The sequence below is a fragment of the Salmo salar genome, chromosome ssa16, assembly GCF_905237065.1.
Source record: "Salmo salar chromosome ssa16, Ssal_v3.1, whole genome shotgun sequence".
Taxonomy (NCBI): domain Eukaryota; kingdom Metazoa; phylum Chordata; class Actinopteri; order Salmoniformes; family Salmonidae; genus Salmo; species Salmo salar.
Window position 1 is genome coordinate 73291886 of NC_059457.1, and position 24196 is coordinate 73316081.

The following is a 24196-nucleotide window of genomic DNA, read 5'->3' on the forward strand; positions in this document are numbered from 1 at the left end:
CTGGGGTGAGGACATGGTGAGAGGGTAGTCTCCACTGTCCTGCAGACCACAGATAAACATGATCAATATGTTGATCTATTACTGGGGTGAGGACATGGTGAGAGGGTAGTCCCCACTGTCCTGCAGACCACAGATAAACATGATCAATATGTTGATCTATTACTGGGGTGAGGACATGGTGAGAGGGTAGTCTCCACTGTCCTGCAGACCACAGATAAACATGATCAATATGTTGATCTATTACTGGGGTGAGGACATGGTGAGAGGGTAGTCCCCACTGTCCTGTAGACCACAGATAAACATGATCAATATGTTGATCTATTACTGGGGTGAGGACATGGTGAGAGGGTAGTCTCCACTGTCCTGCAGACCACAGATAAACATGATCAATATGTTGATCTATTACTGGGGTGAGGACATGGTGAGAGGGTAGTCCCCACTGTCCTGTAGACCACAGATAAACATGATCAATATGTTGATCTATTACTGGGGTGAGGACATGGTGAGAGGGTAGTCTCCACTGTCCTGCAGACCACAGATAAACATGATCAATATGTTGATCTATTACTGGGGTGAGGACATGGTGAGAGGGTAGTCCCCACTGTCCTGTAGACCACAGATAAACATGATCAATATGTTGATCTATTACTGGGGGTGAGGACATGGTGAGAGGGTAGTCTCCACTGTCCTGCAGACCACAGATAAACATGATCAATATGTTGATCTATTACTGGGGTGAGGACATGGTGAGAGGGTAGTCCCCACTGTCCTGTAGACCACAGATAAACATGATCAATATGTTGATCTATTACTGGGGTGAGGACATGGTGAGAGGGTAGTCTCCACTGTCCTGCAGACCACAGATAAACATGATCAATATGTTGATCTATTACCGGGGTGAGGACATGGTGAGAGGGTAGTCTCCACTGTCCTGCAGACCACAGATAAACATGATCAATATGTTGATCTATTACTGGGGTGAGGACATGGTGAGAGGGTAGTCTCCACTGTCCTGCAGACCACAGATAAACATGATCAATATGTTGATCTATTACTGGGGTGAGGACATGGTGAGAGGGTAGTCAATCATTTAAGATTTATTTATAAAGCCCTTTTTATAATCAGCAGTTGTCACACTGTCCTTGACGTACATCAATACGTTAATACACACGTCAGTCTATCTCCACTCGCCTATCCCTCCCTCCCTCCACTCATCCAACCAATGACAGCTTTGATGCATTACCTCGTCAAACTCCTCTGTCATCTTCCTGATGATCTCAGCGTTCTGCATGTTCCGGAACATCTCGATGCGCACGGTGCCTGAAGAGGGTTACGCACAACCACAATACAACCTTTAACAACCACAATACAACCAACCTGGAAATGAGGCCTATATAAATCAGAATATTGTCTGGTGTGTAGGTAGCAGTTAACAGTAGACTATGACAGTAATACCTTTGCAGCCAGAACACTGGATGAAGAAGTTAATGAGGTCCAGTAAAGCGATGTCTCGGTCCTGCTTGTACGACTCGATCCAGTCATCAACCACAGACTGCATGGCACTCTTTCCCATTCTGACCACCTCAAACAGAGTGACGGGGTCTCCTCCCTCGCCGTTGGTCTGAGGGATCCCATTGGCCTTCCTCCCTTTAGCACCGCCTGTAGCCTTCTCCGCTGGGGACTTCCGAGGCTTCTTATTGGCTGCCTAAAAGGGGGAGGGGCAACGGATTCAGATATACAGGAAGAGACTATGTAGAGAGAAGGAACCTCGTAGAAAGGTGTTCTTACTGGTGGTCTGCCAGGCCTGCCTCTCTTCTTCTTCCCTTTAGTGTCTGTCGGGTCCTCCAGCTCACTCACACTCACACTCAGACTCACTGTGTCTGCCGCTCCGCTCTCAATGGACGAGTCCCTGCAACACACACACTTATACTGAGAGGGATACACATACACAATTCTACCCACACTCAGCGATCACAACATACACGACACACACACACACACACACACACACCTACGTTCGACTAATTACCGCATCAGGGGAGTGTTGTGATCTCTTAATGAGGCTTTGGTTGACGAAGCAACAGGGAAAGACTCACTGTAGGACAGGCAGCTCAGAGGTGATCATCCTGACTGCTGCAGGGAAGGGTGTGTGTCCTCAGGAAAGGGTGTGTGTGTATGTGGTCCACTGGAGGGAGGGGTGTGGCTCGGTGCGGGGTCAGCCGTGGGCGTGTGTGTGTGTGTGTGTGTGTGTGGGGGTTACAGAAGGGTGACCAAATTCACTCAACACTGGGGACACAGCACCTCACAACACACCAGCCCCTAGAAAGAGAGAGAGAGAGAGACAGTTTAGCCATTTGTCACAAATGTCTGGGGATTTAGTTTGGAATATTCTCAACATTTACTCAACTTGAAAAACAGAACGAAAAAAGGGAGAGAAAGGAGAAAGAGTGAGTATCAGAGGAGAGATAGAAGGTAGGGAGAAGGAGAGAGATAAAGCAGGCAGAGTAGAGGAGAAAGAGTGAGTATCAGAGGAGAGATAGAAGGTAGGGAGAAGGAGAGAGATAAAGCAGGCAGAGTAGAGGAGAAAGAGTGAGTATCAGAGGAGAGATAGAAGGTAGGGAGAAGGAGAGAGATAAAGCAGGCAGAGTAGAGGAGAAAGAGTGAGTATCAGAGGAGAGATAGAAGGTAGGGAGAAGGAGAGAGATAAAGCAGGCAGAGTAGAGGAGAAAGAGTGAGTATCAGAGGAGAGATAGAAGGTAGGGAGAAGGAGAGAGATAAAGCAGGCAGAGTAGAGGAGAAAGAGTGAGTATCAGAGGAGAGATAGAAGGTAGGGAGGAGAAGGAGAGAGATAAAGCAGGCAGAGTAGAGGAGAAAGAGTGAGTATCAGAGGAGAGATAGAAGGTAGGGAGGAGAAGGAGAGAGATAAAGCAGGCAGAGTAGAGGAGAAAGAGTGAGTATCAGAGGAGAGATAGAAGGTAGGGAGAAGGAGAGAGATAAAGCAGGCAGAGTAGAGGAGAAAGAGTGAGTATCAGAGGAGAGATAGAAGGTAGGGAGGAGAAGGAGAGAGATAAAGCAGGCAGAGTAGAGGAGAAAGAGTGAGTATCAGAGGAGAGATAGAAGGTAGGGAGGAGAAGGAGAGAGATAAAGCAGGCAGAGTAGAGGAGAAAGAGTGAGTATCAGAGGAGAGATAGAAGGTAGGAGGAGAAGGAGAGAGATAAAGCAGGCAGAGTAGAGGAGAAAGAGTGAGTATCAGAGGAGAGATAGAAGGTAGGAGGAGAAGGAGAGAGATAAAGCAGGCAGAGTAGAGGAGAAAGAGTGAGTATCAGAGGAGAGATAGAAGGTAGGGAGAAGGAGAGAGATAAAGCAGGCAGAGTAGAGGAGAAAGAGTGAGTATCAGAGGAGAGATAGAAGGTAGGGAGAAGGAGAGAGATAAAGCAGGCAGAGTAGAGGAGAAAGAGTGAGTATCAGAGGAGAGATAGAAGGTAGGGAGGAGAAGGAGAGAGATAAAGCAGGCAGAGTAGAGGAGAAAGAGTGAGTATCAGAGGAGAGATAGAAGGTAGGGAGAAGGAGAGAGATAAAGCAGGCAGAGTAGAGGAGAAAGAGTGAGTATCAGAGGAGAGATAGAAGGTAGGGAGAAGGAGAGAGATAAAGCAGGCAGAGTAGAGGAGAAAGAGGGGAAAGGGAGACACCAACTGGCCACTTTAGGAAGTGCAACAGTAAAGTCTAGAGGGGGCGTGTCGAGAGTGTGCACGTTTCAAACAGAAAGAGGTCTAATCATGTCAACAACACTAACCAATTACATTTAATCATTTCAACAACAACATTATAAATTCTAATCATTTCAAACAACGGTGATTTCAACTTAAAGTGAAGAACAAGTATCTTTGAAAAAAAATCTTCACAACAAATCCCATAACAAACCCAGAATGTTTTGTTGTCAAATCTGATCCTTTATGAAAAGGGGAAAATCATTTTTTACTGGTTAGACCCCAGAGTTTTTCACGGTTGCAAGGTCAGGAAAACTCTAGGGCTCCTTCTATAGGCTATACGTTCGATCTAACATTTGTCCTAGTCAATTTGCTTGCCTGGCTAGGAATGAACTCCTGGCCTTATGTATAGAAATAACAGTCATTACTAAATATTAGGTCTAGTGTAGTAAATATCAACGAGTGGGTGCAGTACCCTGCTTCGGCCACCAATGGCAGTATGATCCACAAAGTCCTCTCACCTCCATCAACACAAACACACTTTATACGGCTTTAACAAGGTTTTAATCATTTGAAAAATCATCTAACCTCTCAATAAGTTAAACGTGAGTTTCTGTGGTGTTTTGTCTCTTTGTTGAGTGTGTCTAGGGAGTGTGATGGAGGGTGAGTGTGTGTGCGTGGCTGAGACTGGGCTAAAACAACAGTAGGGGGCAGGCTAGGAGAGACTGTATTTAAATGTTCTCACACACAGAGAAACTGGAGTGAGTCTGTTACCAACACATGTCCTCTGTCTGTCTGCCACACACACATGCCCTCTGTCTGTCTGCCACACACACATGCCCTCTGTCTGTCTGCCACACACACATGCCCTCTGTCTGTCTGCCACACACAGCACGGCACACAGAGAGAAGTGCTGAGAGGGAAGAGATGGTGGATTCTCAGCTCTAGCTAGGTCTATCAACTCTTGTTTATTGACGTTTGTGAAAATATACAAAATATAGCTAGTTTGTACCGGTATATAATATACATATGATCATTTATTGATTAAAGTAAATTGTTGATTGGACTTGTAAGTAGAAAATGTCAGTATATTTTTTTACCCAATATTGGATACCAAATAATGGTACACATTGAGGTTAGCTAATAAAAGGTGGTAGGATGTGAAGAGCTGTAAAAACGCTCTGAGGGAAATCCTGAATCCTCACCATCTGCAACTGTCATTAGACAGTACAACCCCCTGCCACCTCACTTCTGGTAGCATCTCTCCAGGGACCACTACACTCCCACTGTTGGCTGAGATGTGTGCTCTCCATCTGTTCCTTCCTTCCTTCCTTCCTTCCTTCCTTCCTTCCTTCCTTCCTTATTCTCTCTGGACAAAAGAAGGCTAAAGCAACAGGGGAAATCTGTGTGACTGGGTTCAGACAGTGTTTGAAAGCGGCGCTGTGCGTCACCTTGGCAGAAGGCCAGAGATGGTTGTCTGCCAGAGTTGTTATTGACCATCGACTGAAGACTACTGCTGCTAATACTCCTTAATTAACATCGATCTCTCTCTCTCCGTCTCACACACTCACAAAGAAGCCTGGAGGGAGTGTCTGTTCACTGTTAAAAAGAGAGCAGCCAAACACACACACACACACACACACACACACACACACACACACACACACACCTGTAGTCTCTGTATTCCAGTTACTGGGCAGCTTTGGGAGCTGCCCGGGTGAGAGGTTTGTGTGTGTGTCCCTTCCTCACGGAGCAGAGCAGCTCCACAAGGAGAGACAGAGAGAGTGTGTGATTTCACTGCTTGGAGCGCTCTGAAGAACTCACCCTGACATTCCAGGTGGTGCTGTGGCATCAGGAATGTGTGTGTGTGATACCACACAGAATAACCAGAGCTTCCTCTATAATAGACTGATCCTGCTTAGAATCAATGTGAGAGATCACACACACACAGGCAGCGAGGGCTTGTATAACACGTTACAGAGACAGTTATCCAGCGCTCATATTTTATCATCTGTGGTCTGACTGAACACACATATAACTGTGTGTGTGTGTGTGCGCACGCACGTGCGTGTGTGTGTAAGCCACTTAACATGCATGACATGTACTCGGGAGGCAGGCAGGCATTGCCATGGCAACCCTTGTGGGTCATAAGCCCCCCCCCCTCCCCTGATTGGCTGAGCAGTGAGAAGGGGCCGGGTGGGGAGGGGGAGAGCGTGATAGAAGGGGGAGATTGGGGAAAGAGGAGGAGGAGAGGGACAGGGGGTAAGAAGGCACAAAAGAGATGAAGAGATCCATTGTGATCTCTGGGGATTCGTTAGACGTCCCTTTCACTGCTGTTAAGAATCTCCGCTGTTTTCAACTATAATGACCTGTCGGATAATAACACATTATCACCTACCCACATTATACAATCCTACTTCACCTGAATAAAGTCGGCCATAAGAATGCTGTCATAAATGGGAACAGGGAGAGAGTACTGCCACTAGGCTGTGGGAACTAACAGCAGCACTGAAGATGAGGAGAACACATCTCTTGGGAGGAGGAGGACAGCAGTCAACTGTAAAATATCCTATCATTTGGCAGTGCATGACCCTTCACTCAGACAGCTCCATGTGGGCGGCAGGTAGCCTAGTGGTTAGAGCGTTGGGGCAGTAACCCAAAGGTTGCTAGATCGAATCCCCGAGCTGACAAGGTAAAAATGTGTCGTTCTTCCCCTGAACAAGGCAGTTAACCCACTGTTCCCCTGTATGCCGCCATTTTAAATAAGAATTTAGTTAAATAAAGGTTAAATAAATACAAAATGTGATAGTGAGAAAAGGTGTTGCCTACATCAATAATGCATTATAACAGGCACTCTGATTCTTAGAGATCACACACACACACACAAAATGCTGCACACACTATTCAAGCTTCTGTACTCTAAAGGCGCATCACTCATAAGAAAGTGATCCTGTCCGAATCGCCCCCCCAAAAAACACCCGGGGTGTTTCCAACAGCAACTAGGCAGAGGTGAAAGAGAGAGAAATGACATATAAAAAGAGACTTCTGCCTGCAATTACTGGGCCATTCAATCTGGACCAAGACAACTAGGCCAACTAGTAAAAAAAAGGACATGATTATAGTCTCTGAAATGTCACACCATTTTCTGAAACATAAAACCCATGTCATTTGGATGAGGACTTTTGGGCATGAAATGATCCTCTGATCTGAAACAGTTGTAGAATCCAGAGAAATGAGGGCAGAGAGAGATCAGAGGAGACAGTCATGGTCCTCAAGCCACACTACGCCAGCTCTAGCTAGGACGGTACAGACTGCTCCAGCTATTTACTGTCTCATTTCAATACTGCCCAGTTGAACAGCGTAGGGTTCTTATCTCGGAGGTTCTATATGAGAGCTAACAAGCCTGGCGAGGAAGAGAGAAAGACAGAGAGAGACCATAGCATCCTTAAGAGGTATAATAACAAGAGTTTTCACCTGAGAGAGGGGAATGCCAGAGAGAGAGAGAGAGAGAGAGAGAGAGAGAGAGAGAGAGAGAGAGAGAGAGAGAGAGAGAGAGAGAGAGAGAGAGAGAGAGAGAGAGAGAGAGAGAGAGAGAGAGAGAGAGAGAGAGAGAGAGAGAGAGAGAGAGAGAGAGAGAGAGAGAGAGAGAGAGAGAGAGAGAGAGAGAGAGAGAGAGAGTGACAGAGAGTGACAGAGAGCGAGAGAGCGAGAGAGAGAGAGAGAGACAGAGAGCGAGAGAGAGCGAGAGAGAGAGAGAGAGAGACAGAGAGCGAGAGAGAGCGAGAGAGAGACAGAGAGAGAGAGAGAGAGAGAGAGAGAGAGAGAGAGAGAGAGAGAGAGAGCGAGAGAGCGTGACAGAGAGAGAGAGCGAGAGAGAGTGACAGAGAGCGAGAGAGAGCGAGAGAGAGTGACAGAGAGAGAGCGAGAGAGAGAGACAGAGAGAGAGAGAGAGAGAGCGAGAGAGAGTGACAGAGAGAGAGCGAGAGAGAGAGCGAGAGAGAGCGAGAGAGACAGAGACAGAGACAGAGACAGAGACAGAGAGAGAGAGAGAGAGAGAGAGAGAGAGAGAGAGAGAGAGAGAGAGAGAGAGAGAGAGAGAGAGAGAGAGATCAGATTATATAGATCAAGAGTCTGAGAAGAGTGAGAATAAATTAACAAGAGATAGGAAAAGAAGGGGACCAGTATTAACCCCATGCAGGTCAATGAGAGAGATGGAACTCTCCTAACCCAGTCATGACCCCAGTCATACAAGGAAGGAGAAGCAGACAGACACCTTAAGGCAGGGGTCCCCAATTACATTCAGCTGTGGGCCGAGTTTTCCTTGAGCGGATAGTCGGGAACATAGTTTGACTGCAAGAATCCCAAACAGATACAGTCCCTTCAGAAAGCAGTCATGCCCCTTGACTTATTCCACATGTTGTTGTGTTACGGCCTGAATTCAAAATGGATTCACTTTTTTTATTTTTTTTATTCTCACCCATCTACAGTCAATAATGACAACCCTATAATTGCAAAGTGAAAACATGTTTTTAGACATTTTTTGCAAATGTATTGAAAATGAAATACAGAAATATCTCATTTCCATAAGTATTCACACCCCTGAGTCAATACCTTGTAGAAGCACCTTTGGCAGCGATTACAGCTGCAAGTCTTTCTGGGTACGTTTCTAAGAGATTATAGTGCAACATTTTCCCATTATTCTTTTCAAAATTCTTCAAGCTCTGTCAAATTGGTTGTTGATCATTGCTAGACAGACATTTTCAGTTTGACATATATTTTCAAGTAGATTTAAGTCAAAACGGAAACTCTGCCACTCAGGAACATTACTGTCTTCTTGGTAAACAACTCCAGTGTAGATTTGGTCTTGTGTTTTAGGTTATTGTCTTGCTGAAAGGTGAATTAATCTCCCAGTGTCTGGTGGAAAGCAGACTGAACCAGGTTTTCCTCTAGGATTTTGCCTGTGCTTAGCTGCATTCCATTTCTTTTTTTATCCTGAAAAACTCCCCAGTCCTTAATGATTACAAGCAAACCCATAACATGACGCTGCCACAACTATGCTTGAAAATATGGAGTGGTACTCAGTGATGGATTTGCCCCAAACACAACGCTTTGTATTCAGTAGGAAAAGTGAATTACTTTGCCACATTTTTTACAGCATTACTTTAGTGCCTTGTTCCAAACAAGATGCATGTTTTGGAATATGTTTATTCTGTACAGGCTTTCTTCTTTTCACACTGTCATTTAGGTTAGTATTGTGGAATAACTACAATGTTGTTGATCCATCCTCAGTTCTCCTATCACAGCCATTAAACTCTAACTGTTACAAAGTCACCATTGACCTCATGGTGACATCCTTGAGCCGTTTCCTTCCTCTCCGGCAACTGAGTTAGTAAGGGCGCATGTATCGTTGTTGTGTATTGATACACCATCCAAAGTGTAATTAATAACTTCACCATGTTCAAAGGGTTTTAAGAAACGTTCACTCCTAAATTTATTTAGGCTTGGCATAACAAAAAGGGGTTGAATCCCTGACATTTCAGCTTTTCATTTTTAATGAATTAGTAAACATTTCTAAAAACATAATTCCCCATTGAAATTGTATGTAGACCAGTGACAAAAAAAATCTAAATTGAATCCATTTTAAATTCAGGTTGTAATAAAATGTGGAAAAAGTCAAATGGGTGTGAATAGTCTGAAGGCACTGTACATATGCATGTATGTAAATTCAGCAAAAAAATAAACGTCTTCTCATTGTGAACTGCGTTTATTTTCAGCAAACCTAACGTGTAAATATTTGTATGAACATAACAAGATTCAAACACTGAGACATAAACTGAACAAGTTCCACAGACATGTGACTAACAGAAATGGAATAATGTGTCCCTGAACAAAGGGGGGGGTCAAAATCAAAAGTAACAGTCAGTATCTGGTGTGGCCACCAGCTGCATTAAGTACTGCAGTGCATCTCCTCCTCATGGACTGCACCAGATCTGCCCGTTCTTGCTGTGAAATGTTACCCCACTCTTCCACCAAGGCACCTGCAAGTTCCCGGACATTTCTGGGGGGAATGGCCCTAGCCCTCACCCTCCGATCCAACAGGTCCCCAGACGTGCTCAATGGGATTGATCCAGGCTCTTCGCTGGCCATGGCAGAACACTGACATTCCCGTCTTGCAGGAAATCACGCACAGAACGAGCAGTATGGCTGGTGGCATTGTCATGTTGGAGGGTCATGTCAGGATGCGCCTGCAGGGAGAGTACCACATGAGGGAGGAGGATGTCTTCCCTGTAATGCACAGCGTTGAGATTGCCTGCAATGACAACAAGCTCAGTCAGATGATGCTGTGAGACACTGCCCCAGACCATGACGGACCCTCCACCTCCAAATCGATCCCGCTCCAGAGTACAGGCCTCGGTGTAACGCTCATCCCTTCGATGATAAACGCGAATCCGACCATCACCCCTGGTGAGACAAAACCGCGACTCATCAGCGAAGAGCACTTTTTGCCAGTCCTGTCTGGTCAGGCGACGGTGGGTTTGTGCCCATAGGCGACGTTGTTGCCGGTGATGTCTGGTGAGGACCTGCCTTACAACAGGCCTACAAGCACCCAGTCCAGCCTCTCTCAGCCTATTGCGGACAGTCGGAGCACTGATGGAGGGATTGTGCGTTCCTGGTGTAACTCGGGCAGTTGTTGTTGCCATCCTGTACCTGTCCCGCAGGTGTGATGTTCGAATGTACCGATCCCGTGCAGGTGTTGTTACACGTGGTCTGCCACTGCGAGGACGATCAGCTGTCCGTCCTGTCTCCCTGTAGCGCGGTCTTAGGCGTTTCACAGTACGGACATTGCAATTTATTGCCTTGGCCACATCTGCAGTCCTCATGCCTCCTTGCAGCATGCCGAAAGCACATTCACGCAGATGAGCACGGACCCTGGGCATCTTTCTTTTGGTGTTTTTCAGAGTCAGTAGAAAGGCCTCTTTAGTGACCAAAGTTTTCAGAACTGTGACCTTAATTGCCTACCGTCTGTAAGCTGTTAGTGTCTTAACGACCGGTCCACAGGTGCATGTTCATTAATTGTTTATGTTAATTGAACAAGGATGGGAAACAGTATTTAAACCCTTTACAATGATGATCTGTGAAGTTATTGGGATTTTGGCGAATTATCTTTGAAAGACAGGGGCCTGAAAAAGGGACGTTTCTTTTCTTGCTGAGTTTACGCATATATATATAAATGTACAGTTCAAGTCAGAAGTTTACATACGCCCTTTGCCAAACACATTTAAACTCAGTTTTTCACAATTCCTGACATGTAATCCTAGTAAAAATACCCTGACTTAGGTCAGTTAGGATCACCACTTTATTTTAAGAATGTAAAATGTCAGAATAATAGTAGAGAGAATGATTTATTTCAGCTTTTATTTCTTTTATCACATTCCCAGTGGGTCAGAAGTTTACATACACTCAATTAGTATTTGGTAGCATTGCCTTTAAATTGTTTAACTTGGGTCAAACGTTTCAGGTAGCCTTCCACAAGCTTCCCACAATAAGTTGGGTGAATTTTGGCCCATTCCTCCTGACAGAGCTGGTGTAACTGAGTCAGGTTTGTAGGCCTCCCTGCTCTGACACGCTTTTTCAGTTCTGCCCACAAATGTTCTATGGGATTGAGGTCAGGACTTTGTGATGGCCACTGCAATATCTTGACTTTGTTGTCCTTAAGCCATTTTGCCACAACTTTGGAAGTAGGCTTGGGGGTCCATTTAGAAGACCCATTTGCGACCAAGCTTCAACTTCCTGACTGATGTCTTGAGATGTTGCTTCAATATATCCATATAATTAAATTAATATATAATTTTCCTCCCTGATGATGCCATCTATTTTGTGAAGTGCACCAGTCCCTCCTGCAGCAAAGCACCCCCACAACATGATGCTGCCACCCCCTGCTTCACGGTTGGGATGGTGTTCTTCGACTTGAAAGCGTCCCCATTTTTTCTCCAAACATAACAATGGTCATTATGGCCAAACAGTTCTAGTTTTGTTTCATCAGACCAGAGGACATTTCTCCAAAAAGTACGATCTTTGTCCCCGTGTGCAGTGGCAAACTGTAGTCTGGCTTTTTTATGGCGGTTTTAGAGCAGTGGCTTCTTCCTTGCTGAGCGGCTTTTCAGGTTATGTCGATATAGGACTCGTTTTACTGTGGATATAGATACTTTTGTACCCGTTTCCTCCAGCATCTTCACAAGGTCCTTTGCTGTTGTTCTGGGATTGATTTGCACTTTTCGCACCAAAGTACGTTCATCTCTAGGAGACAGAACGCATCTCCTTCCTGAGCAGTATGACGGCTGCGTGGTCCCATGGTGTTTATACTTGCGTACTATTGTTTGTACAGATGAACGTGGTACCTTCAGGCGTTTGGAAATTGCTCCCAAGGATGAACCAGACTTGTGGAGGTCTACAATTTTTTTGTCTGAGGTCTTGGCTGATTTATTTTCATTTTCCCATGATGTCAAGCAAAGAGGCACTGAGTTTGAGGGTAGGCCTTGAAATACATCCACACCTCCAAATGATTAGCTTATTAGTCAATTAGCCCATCAGAAGCTTCTAAAGCCATGACATAATTGTTTTGAATTTTCCAAGCTGTTTAACCTGTTAGGGCTAGGGGGCAGTATTGACACAGCCGGATAAAAAACGTACCCAATTTAATCTGGTTACTACTCCTGCCCAGTAACTAGAATATGCATATAATTATTGGCTTTGGATAGAAAACACCCTAAAGTTTCTAAAACTGTTTGAATGGTGTCTGTGAGTATAACAGAACTCATATGGCAGGCCAAAACCTGAGAAGATTCCATGCAGGAAGTGGCCTGTCTGAGAAGTTGTGTTTCATCTTGGCTCTTTTTATTGAAGACTGAGGATCTTTGCAATAACGTGACACTTCCTACGGCTCCCATAGGCTCTCAGAGCCCGGGAAAAAGCTGTTCGATATCGAGGCAGGCTCTGGCTGAAACACTTTATCGCTTTTGGCAAGTGGCCGCTCAGAGTACTATGGGCTTAGGCGCGTGCCCGAGTCGACCGAATGCTTTATTTTCTTTTGTCTGTTTACCTAAACGCAGATTCCCGGTCGGAATATTATCGCTTTTTTATGAGAAAAATGGCATAAAAATTGATTTTAAACAGCGGTTGACATGCTTCGAAGTACGGTAATGGAATATTTAGAATTTTTTGGTCACGAATTGCGCCATGCTCGTCACCCTTATTTACCCTTTCGGATAGTGTCTTGAACGCACGAACAAAACGCCGCTGTTTGGATATAACTATGGATTATTTTGAAACAAACCAACATTTGTTATTGAAGTAGAAGTCCTGGGAGCGCATTCTGACGAAGACAGCAAAGGTAATAACATTTTTCTTATAGTAAATCTGACTTTGATGAGTGCTAAACTTGCTGGGTGTCTAAATAGCTAGCCCTGTGATGCCGGGCTATCTACTGAGAATATTGCAAAATGTGCTTTCACCGAAAAGCTATTTTAAAATCGGACATATCGAGTGCATAGAGGAGTTCTGTATCTATAATTCTTAAAATAATTGTTATGCTTTTTGTGAACGTTTATCGTGAGTAATTTAGTAAATTCACCGGCAGTGTTCGGTGCGAATGCTAGTCACATGCTAGTCACATGCTAATGTAAAATGCTGGTTTTTGATATAAATATGAACTTGATTGAACAAAACATGCATGTATTGTATAACATAATGTCCTAGGGTTGTCATCTGATGAAGATCATCAAAGGTTAGTGCTACATTTAGCTGTGGTTTGGGTTTATGTGACATTATATGCTAGCTTGAAAAATGGGTGTCTGATTATTTCTGGCTGGGTACTCTGCTGACATAATCTAATGTTTTGCTTTCGTTGTAAAGCCTTTTTGAAATCGGACAGTGTGGTTAGATTAACAAGAGTCTTATCTTTAAAATGGTGTAAAATAGTCATATGTTTGAAAAATTGAAGGTTTTGCATTTCTAAGGTATTTGAATAACGCGCCACGGGATTACACTGGCTGTTGAGTAGGTGGGACGCTTGCCCATAGAGGTTAAAGGCACAGTCAACTTAGTGTATGTAAACTTCTGACCCACTGGAATTGTGATACAGTGAATTATAAGTGAAATAATCTTTCTTGGAAAAATGACTTGTGTCATGCACAAAGTAGATGTCCTAACCGACTTGCCAAAACTATAGTTTGTTAACAAGAAATTTGTGGAGTGGTTGAAAAACTACTTTTAATGACTCCAACCTAAGTGTATGTACACTTACATATAATATATCACACACACACACACACACACACACACACACACACAGCCTTCAGCTATTTGACCAAAAAGGAGAGTAATGAGAGCTGCATCAGATGCCTGGCCTCCACAATCACCCAACCTCAATTGAGATGGTTTGGGATGAGTAGGGGCTCAGAGGGAACGATAAGCAGTCAACAAGTGCTCAGCATATGTGGGATCTCTTTCAAGACTGTTGGAAAAGCATTCCAGGTGAAGCTGGTTGAGAGAATGCCAAGAGCGGTCAAAGCTGTCATCAAGGTAAACAGAGGTTACTTTGAAAAATCTCAAATCAAAATATATTTTGATTTGTTTAACACTTTTTTGGTTACTACATGAGAATCCATTTGTGTTATTTCATAGTTGATGTCTTCACTATTATTTTACAATGTAGAAAATATTCAAAATAAAGGAAAACCCTGGAATGAGTAGGTGTGTCCAAACTCGAGTGGTACTAAAGTATGTATATATGTATTTATTTAAAATAAAATCCCAGGTGGATTTTCTCCTATTGGAGAACCCTGTTGTGAAGGGTAATGACATGACGGGATGAAGTGTCTCACACACAACCTATTTCTTTCACTCACTCACCATCCGTCCATCTTTTCCCTCTCCCTCTCTCTCTCGCTCCCTCTCTCTGCCAATCCCACATGGAACGAGTCTTTAAGCAACAGCGTAGTAGATATTGTAGTGAATGTGTGTGTGTAGGTGGAAAATCTGTCAATATGCCCTTGAGCAAGGCACTTAACCCTAATTGCTCCTGTAAGTCATCCTGGATAGGAGCGTCTGCTAAATGACTCCAATGTAATATAAAGGGAATAACATGTCTCCTCACTGTGTCCAGCCCATTGGCCATGAAAAAAATAACTTCCTCATTTTCATTTTCTGGTCCCTTGAATCATGACAATAAACTCATGCCCCCTTGACAAATGAGTGGAGCTCCCCTGGCCTGCTCTAAGGTATCTGTAGTGGGGGTTCACTTAATAATGCAGCATCATGGTCTCTATATTACAGTAATACAGTGCTTTTACAGAGCTCTAGAGTAGGCTTTGGGTTGCAGGCTCTACAATAATACAGTGCTTTTACAGAGCTCTAGAGTAGGCTTTGGGTTGCAGGCTCTACAATAATACAGTGCTTTTACAGAGCTCTAGAGTAGGCTTTGGGTTGCAGGCTCTACAATAATACAGTGCTTTTACAGAGCTCTAGAGTAGGCTTTGGGTTGCAGGCTCTACAATAATACAGTGCTTTTACAGAGCTCTAGAGTAGGCTTTGGGTTGCAGGCTCTACAATAATACAGTGCTTTTACAGAGCTCTAGAGTAGGCTTTGGGTTGCAGGCTCTACAGTAATACAGTGCTTTTACAGAGCTCTAGAGTAGGCTTTGGGTTGCAGGCTCTACAGTAATACAGTGGGTTTACAGAGCTCTAGAGTAGGTTTTGGGTTGCAGGCTCTACAGTAATACAGTGCTTTTACAGAGCTCTAGAGTAGGCTTTGGGTTGCAGGCTCTACAGTAATACAGTGCTTTTACAGAGCTCTAGAGTAGGCTTTGGGTTGCAGGCTCTACAGTAATACAGTGGGTTTACAGAGCTCTAGAGTAGGTTTTGGGTTGCAGGCTCTACAGTAATACAGTGCTTTTACAGAGCTCTAGAGTAGGCTTTGGGTTGCAGGCTCTACAATAATACAGTGCTTTTACAGAGCTCTAGAGTAGGTTTTGGGTTGCAGGCTCTACAGTAATACAGTGCTTTTACAGAGCTCTAGAGTAGGCTTTGGGTTGCAGGCTCTACAATAATACAGTGCTTTTACAGAGCTCTAGAGTAGGTTTTGGGTTGCAGGCTCTACAGTAATACAGTGCTTTTACAGAGCTCTAGAGTAGGCTTTGGGTTGCAGGCTCTACGGTAATACAGTGCTTTTACAGAGCTCTAGAGTAGGCTTTGGGTTGCAGGCGCTACAGTAATACAGTGGGTTTACAGAGCTCTAGAGTAGGCTTTGGGCTGCAGGCTCTACAGTAATACAGTGGGTTTACAGAGCTCTAGAGTAGGTTTTGGGCTGCAGGCTCTACAGTAATACAGTGGGTTTACAGAGCTCTAGAGTAGGTTTTGGGCTGCAGGCTCTACAGTAATACAGTGCTTTTACAGAGCTCTAGAGTAGGCTTTGGGTTGCAGGCTCTACAGTAATACAGTGCTTTTACAGAGCTCTAGAGTAGGCTTTGGGTTGCAGGCTCTACAATAATACAGTGCTTTTACAGAGCTCTAGAGTAGGTTTTGGGTTGCAGGCTCTACAGTAATACAGTGCTTTTACAGAGCTCTAGAGTAGGCTTTGGGTTGCAGGCTCTACAGTAATACAGTGCTTTTACAGAGCTCTAGAGTAGGCTTTGGGTTGCAGGCGCTACAGTAATACAGTGGGTTTACAGAGCTCTAGAGTAGGCTTTGGGCTGCAGGCTCTACAGTAATACAGTGGGTTTACAGAGCTCTAGAGTAGGTTTTGGGCTGCAGGCTCTACAGTAATACAGTGGGTTTACAGAGCTCTAGAGTAGGTTTTGGGCTGCAGGCTCTACAGTAATACAGTGCTTTTACAGAGCTCTAGAGTAGGCTTTGGGCTGCAGGCTCTACAGTAATACAGTGGGTTTACAGAGCTCTAGAGTAGGCTTTGGGCTGCAGGCTCTACAGTAATACAGTGCTTTTACAGAGCTCTAGAGTAGGTTTTGGGCAGTGGGTTTACAGAGCTCTAGAGTAGGTTTTGGGCTGCAGGCGCTACATAAAAAAACAAAAAGGTTTCTAAAGATGTTTTATTTTTTTAATCTCAAGAGAAAAAGCAACCAAGCAAGAAATACCAGTAGGCAAGAAAGAAGATTCTCTCTGCAATGGCCGCCTGGCTCGCTGCAGCTATCGCAAAATGGAGACGCAAAGAGAGAGCGAGGGAGAGTGAAATGGAGGAGAGAACAAGAGCACAAAGGGAGATCAGCGGGAGCAGAGGAGGAGAGAGGGGAGGGCTGGGGGAGCAAGAGACTCATTAGTTTGTCTCTCATCTTTCTGCCTCTCTCGCTCTCTCACCTTGACCCACATTCACTGTCTGTTGCTACACACACACACACACACACTTCTCCAGCTGAGGTTATTATACCCTAATGACATAAGAGGCTCCAGAATGTTATCATTTTACTACAGAGAACCCATTACTGTGACTAGCAGAATCACTGTCTGTGTGTGTGTGTGTGTGTGTGTGTGTGTGTGTGTGTGTGTGTGTGTGTGTGTGTGTGTGTGTGTGTGTGTGTGTGTGTGTGTGTGTGTGTGAGATAAAGACTGGGTTCAAGAGCACTGCATATCCAGGGCTCTCTGGAGCCTGGTCATGAAGTCATCCTATGAAGTCAGATGTTTGTTTGGCCAAAGGTGCTTGGTTTACCTTGAGATGCTACTGGGGGAAAGTGACATTTCCAGGTTGTCAATGTGCTAGTGTGACTGTCCAGACATAGCACCCAGGGCCTGACCTCTCATCATCTCAACTCTAGACTGTATAATCTCACTGAGCTAAAGCCTCAACCTCCTAACATTAGACTTCAGGTCCCTGACAGGCAATGTTCATCATCCATGAGGGATGTTTACCAGACCGCTCCTGATACACTGGTAATGGGCTAATCTGGTAATCTGGGGTTAGAAGGGGTAGTTTAATCTATTGTGGTACAGGGAAAACCTTAATCCCACACGAGACTATGAGGGCAGATGACGTGAACAACACACACACCCTTAATCTGAGTGCGAGCCGGCTTTCTCCGCCAGAAAATCTCAGGAGCATGATATAGGCTAGGCAGACAATGATGTAAAATGTGTGTGTGTGTGTGTGTGTGTGTGTGTGTGTGTGTAACTGTACTTTATTGATCCCCTGAGGGTAGGCCCACATTAAATGTGTCACCAGCAGTAGTAGTGTTGGGGAATAATGTGCTACAAAAACTAATCAGCCAAGCATCGGCTGGAGAAATATTAGCAGCATCATCATGTTAGCTTTAGATGCTATGCTACCGTGCTGAAACATACTTGACTGTGTGCTGTCAATGCCTTTAGATACATACATTTAACGTTACAGTAGTATAACCACCTGGGTGTTGAACCAAGTAGCCAACAAGTACACCAGTCTGCTAGGACTCAGGGAATGATATTAATCAACCATGTAGCCAACAAGTACACCAGTCTGCTAGGTCTCAGGGAATTATATTAATCAACCAAGCGTAGCGCTGGACAGGAAAAATGCTTCAGAGCATTTTCAGTCCCACATTCTCTCTCTCCATCTGATGCTACAGGTCAACTAGCCAACCCGCTAATCATCCGCTAGCCAACCCGCTAAACATCCGCCAGCCAACGATCGACCAGCCAACACGCTAAAGATCCGCCAGCCAACACGCTAAACATCCGCTAGCCAACCCGCTAAACATCCGCCAGCCAACCCGCTAAACATCCGCTAGCCAACCCGCTAAACATCCGCTAGCCAACCCGCTAAACATCCGCTAGCCAACGCGCTAAAGATCCGCCAGCCAACGTGCTAAACATCCGCCAGCCAACGATCGACCAGCCAACCCGCTAAAGATCCGCCAGCCAACCCGCTAAACATCCGCTAGCCAACCCGCTAAACATCCGCTAGCCAACGCGCTAAACATCCGGCAGCCAACCCGCTAAACATCCGCCAGCCAACGCGCTAAAGACCCGCCAGCCAACCTGCTAAACATCCGCTAGCCAACCCGCTAAACATCCGCTAGCCAACCCGCTAAACATCCGCTAGCCAACCCGCTAAACATCCGCTAGCCAACCCGCTAAACATCCGCTAGCCAACCCGCTAAACATCCGCTAGCCAACCCGCTAAACATCCGCTAGCTGATTACACCACAAACTACTAGCTAAACTAGGCCTACACCACAGCCAACTACACAACAACCAGCTAGCTAACTACACCACAGCTTACTATGCAACACAACCAGATAGCTAGCTGGTTCTGGTGTAGTTAGCTAACTAATAGCATCAGATTTTTCTAATGCCAATTAAAGCTAAAGTTTTTATTTTACTGCGAGTGGTCCTGACAGCTTCCCTGTATACATACCATTTGCTTTAGCTAGCTTCAAGATGTCCTCATTCTAAAGAGACATGGGGCCTATTCTTTCAGCGAAAACGCTTGATATTGGTCATTCACTAAAACTGAAATAATACTTTCTTCACACACACACAGCTAAATCTGGATTCAGCTTGGATTCAATAACAATGTCTAAGCCAAGTCTGCTGAAGTCAAGGAAAACGCTCTGGAGCTCTGTAATGGCAACATGTTACAGTATAATTTATGGAGTAATTGGCCTGACTATAAAATACTATTTCAGTCACAAATCAAAACTGGTTCATTAGCACAAATCAACAAGTTATTACAAAGGAATAACTTACTATAAATACACTAGTCATTACACAGGCCCACACCACCAAAGATTTTAGTAAAAGGAAATATTATATATATATAAGGAATTTAGCTTTGGTTAAAAAAGACTAAAATCACAAGGAAATTAGTTAAAATGACTTAGAAAATCTGTTTGTTTATCCCATGTGTAACTCTGTGTTGTTGTTTGTGTCGCACTGCTTTGCTTTATCTTGGCCAGGTCGCAGTTGTAAATGAGAACTTGTTCTCAACTGGCTACCTGGTTAAATAAAAGGTGAAATACATTTTAAAATGTATTCCCACGAATAACAAAGAGAGACATGTCTCATGTCTCAATGTAATCAAGATATGAAATGACTGTTCTTTTAAAATACAACCACTTTTTGGGCTTAGTTGTGGTCAATTTGCAGTGTACAAATTATTAAATGATGTTCCGATCCCTCGACCATCCTCTGACAAAAACCGTCCTGTGGATGAATCTAGCTGCCAACCCCTGTTTTAATGTAGACTGCCTGACCTACTGCTGCATAACAGTCTGGTCTGGATTACTGCACTGGGCCCAGGGCAGGATGACCGGATGTCATTGTTTTCAATGAGAGCGACGGTAACTTCCGCCAATTTCCGCTCACGTTCCTTACAGACCAGCCACTCCAGTGTTTCCCCTGCCTTTGAATAGGTAAGGAGGGCTCCCCACTTAGCTCTTCCCCTGGTCTAAACAAATTCAATGTTTTGCTCAAGGTCCTACATGTGGCCTAGCCTAATGCCACGATTACACCAGGCACTACCTTTAACGATCAAACTACCGGATACCATACAGTTTCTATGGGTGGTGCAGACAAGGATACATTTAATGGTCGGCGACTACGAGCTTGGCGACCAAGTTTATGCAAATTAGCAGCTAGTATTAGCAGTAGTAAAGGAATAAAAAATATGAAAAACTATTTAATGCTGTTTGAAGCGGTAACGTTGCCTTTTAATCCATGACTACAACCTCCAGTTAACGTATGTGTAAACAGCAGCTTGCTAGTCTTTCCTGATTGGTTCACGTTCATTGAAAACATTATTTGCCTAGAAACCGAGACTAATCTGAACAGATGTTTTTGGATAACATTGTTAAGCTATTAGGAAAGCTATTTCAGGGAATTTCTACTCCATGTTCTTCAAAAACCACTATATATATTTTTTTTTTATTACGCTACATTACGTTTTAGTAATTTAGCAGACAGTCTTATCCACATAACCAGGGCTTGACATCAACCTTTTTTTTAGCAGAAAATGTATGACACAATCTGTGCATTCAACTAGAGTAGGTAAAACAATGACATCATGAGCTGAATCAGTGCTGGTGAAAGTGATGGCAATACAAGTCTAACAGGTAAGGGAGGCTCAGTGGTAGAGGTGCCGTCTGAAGAGATAGACTTTCAGACTGTTGCAGATGGGCAGCATCTGTGCTGTAGACCTATTGCTAAAATGTTAGGTTTGTAGACTTGTATCCCAGCCCGACTCAACAAAGTCAATAACTGGGCTGCTCAGAGAACTACTGTATGTATACCCCATTGTATTGAACCGTTTCCATTTCAAGTTTATTTGCCATATGTAATAGGTTAGTCATACACTGGAAATCTTACCAAGTCACACTACTCAACCAATAACTGTCAAGAACAGCCCTGCCAAGTGATCATATCCTGGCCTGCCATATCCTGGCCTGCAGTGTGTGGTGTTTTATGGCTGTGTACTAAATATTGCCAGTCTATGTTGTATGTTCTACGCAAAAGGAGACGAGGAACATTACAATGTGGGACAATAAAGTTGTATTGTATCTCTAGCACCAGTGGTAGTTTACAGTCAGTTGGTCTTCCAGGATGCATAGCCTACAGTAGGCTGCTAGTTCAGTCTGCTGGTGTTAAGTCACATGGCTCAGCTTGTTGCATAACCACTTTGTTTACAATCAGTGAATGATCACTGGGACACAAGCTGTCCGTATAGCCTTTCACCGTAAACATCACACTCTAGACTCTATACAAAGAGCAGTGAAGTTGGGTGTGTAACACAATCTTCAAAGAGTTAGGCTTAAGGTAGCCAGCTAGCTCACTTGGCCAAATATTCTCAAACTCCATATTTCCAAGTTAATTAATAAAGAAAGATGTGGATATGAAACGGTATAAGTGAACAGATCTCCTCATTAACCCATAACTGGCTTGTGACAGAAGAATGGATGGTTGTGAGAGTGAGGTCTGGAGTGGGGAGCATGGACACCAACAGGACTGAAACCCATCCCCCCTCACACACTTCCCCGCTAAATTTCCTTCAGCAGAGAAAGGGGCGGAGTGGCTTAGCAAACTAGCTAGCTGCACGTACAAAAAAAATAATATACTAGTCAAAATATTGCAATTTGTCAAGAATGCCAACGTTGAACCTCGGCACAATAAGTAACATGTCAAAACAATGGGTGGGAAAACAGGAAACAATGTTGCTAACGTTACAGGTGACATTTCTGCAGGATTTCTACGAATGGCGTGATAGATTGGCAAGGATGGATGTCAAATAGCACTGGTGACAGCAACCTGACTAACACTAACGTTACCTCGCTCCCAAATGTATGACCCGACACATATGCAATGAATTAGGGTTAGCTAGCAACAATAGCAATGTCTGGCTAGGTCGCGCAGGCGGCACTGTAACGTTACAATACGGTTCTGCATTCAACATTCTGTTGACGCTTTGAATCTGCCCGTCTATCAAGAGCAATAAAAACACGTCCCACCCATTGGCTTAGTAACGGGAAAACTAAGGGCGAGTGATTAAAAGTGATTCTAGCAAAACACAGCGGTCAAGTCTCTCGTGCGTTGTTGCGATCTGACATGTTGAGACATTCCTGCTAATGGCCCTCGATCATGTAGCTAGCTAGCCGAACAGAGGGAAGAGAGAGAAAGCACATCCAGCTCCCTCTCCGCTAGCTTGCGGAGCAGCACCCATCCCCCTCCTCTCTCCCCATCCCTCTCTCGCTCTCTGAATCCACCATCTTGATTCTGAGACCCGTCTCCCCTTTCCCACAAGCCAAAAACACAACCAAAATACCAACAAACTCACCTTTACCGGCCATTGACCAATCGATTACTGTCTTCCGAAATAAAATAATCGATATATCTGATAAAAGTGTGTAGATTTTAATATTGTAAATATGTCGTGAGAAGCGGGAACCGCGCCTTGGAACAGAAAGGAACAATCCTAAACTGCCATCTGGTGGAGCCTTCCTCGCTGTAATGCTGTTCTGGTGGCGCAGCCTCTCACTGCAACCTTACTGCCTCCTGGCGGACACAGACGAGATTACAACAACGGGTGCGCGCCGCGGGGGCGAGGAGAGGGGAGGCACTGCAGGACCCCGCGAAAAGAGGGAAACAGTGGGGGGCGCGCTCAGAGCCACGGGCACGCGTAGAAGGGAGGGGCGAGCTAGGCTGGCAGTGTTTTGGTCGGTGGTTTGATGGTGAGTAGGCCTTAACAGAGGACACATGTAGGAGGCTATAACATCTAGATTACCCCTCAAAACACCATTTACCAGGCTACAATACACACATGTCACAGTGTTAGTGCAGTATCTTGCCTGAGACCTGAAGAGTCATGTTAGCTCCAAGTTGTAATGCCTAGGCTTTAGCTCAATGGGCTAAGATGGTCTTGAAGTGCAAAGATGATCTGGGTTCAGTATCTGATCTGTCAAAAATCTCTCTCTCTCTCTCTGGTTTTATTTAGCTTGTCTACATTAGTTGGTCCTGTTGAGGTGAGACAATCTCAATATCTGCGACATACAGTGGCTTCAGAAAGTATTCACACCCCTTGACTTTCTCCACATTTTGTTGTTACAGCCTGAATTTAACATGTATTAAATGTAGATGTTTTTGTCACTGGCCTTCCACACAATAACCCATACTGTCAAAGTGGAGTTAAGTTTTTCGAAATGTCTTGAGTCAATAAGTTTTCAACCCTTTGTTATGGCTAGTCTCAATAGGTTCAGGAGTAAACATTTACTTAACAAGTCACATAATGTGTTGCTTGGACTCTGTGATCAATAATAGTGTTTAACATTGTTTTTTTTATACCTGTACCCCACCACAGGAGGTTGGTGGCACCTTTATTGGGGAGGAAGGGCTCGTTGTAATGGCTGGAGCAGAATGAGTGAAATATCAAATCCATCAAACACATGTTTTCCATGTGTTTGATGCCTTTCCATTCGCTCCGTTCCAGCCATTATTATGAGCTGTCCTCCCCTCAGCAGCCCCCACTGTACACCACACATACAATTATCTGTATGGTCCCTCAGTCGAGCAGTGAATTTCAAACACAGATTCAACCACAAAGACCAGGGAGGTTTTCCAATGCCTCGCGAAGTCGAGCACCTATTGGTAGATGGGTAAAAATAAAAAAACAGACATGAAATATCCCTTTGAGCATGGTGAAGTTATTCATTTTTTATTTTTTATTTAACCTTTATTTAACTAGGCAAGTCATTTAAGAACAAATTCTTATTTACAATGACGGCCTACCAAACGGCTTTCTGTGGGGTTAGGCTGGGATTAAAAATACAAAAATAAATCAAATATAAGTATAGGATAAAACACACATCACTACAAGAGAGACAACACAACACTACATAAAGAGAGACCTAAGACAACAACATAGCAAGGCAGCAACATATGACAACACAGCATGGTAGCAATACAACATGACAGCAACACAACATGGGAGCAGCACAAAACATGGTACAAACATTATT

At 44.3% G+C, this 24196-nt stretch overlaps 1 protein-coding gene across 1 annotated transcript in view; it reads right to left on the reverse strand.

The window, feature by feature from the left end:
- Positions 1 to 22703, reverse strand: part of LOC106574467 (cohesin subunit SA-1) — a 52080-nt gene extending 29377 nt beyond the window's left edge. Inside the window, exons 1-5 of the mRNA XM_045697731.1 lie at positions 22519 to 22703; positions 2097 to 2319; positions 1789 to 1909; positions 1456 to 1705; positions 1244 to 1320 (exon numbers count right to left, since the gene is read on the reverse strand). Coding sequence (XP_045553687.1) covers positions 1244 to 1320; positions 1456 to 1705; positions 1789 to 1909; positions 2097 to 2125 — 477 coding nt within the window. The 5' untranslated portion in view covers positions 2126 to 2319; positions 22519 to 22703. The remainder of the gene's footprint in view (positions 1 to 1243; positions 1321 to 1455; positions 1706 to 1788; positions 1910 to 2096; positions 2320 to 22518) is intronic.
- Positions 22704 to 24196: the final 1493 nt, after the last annotated feature.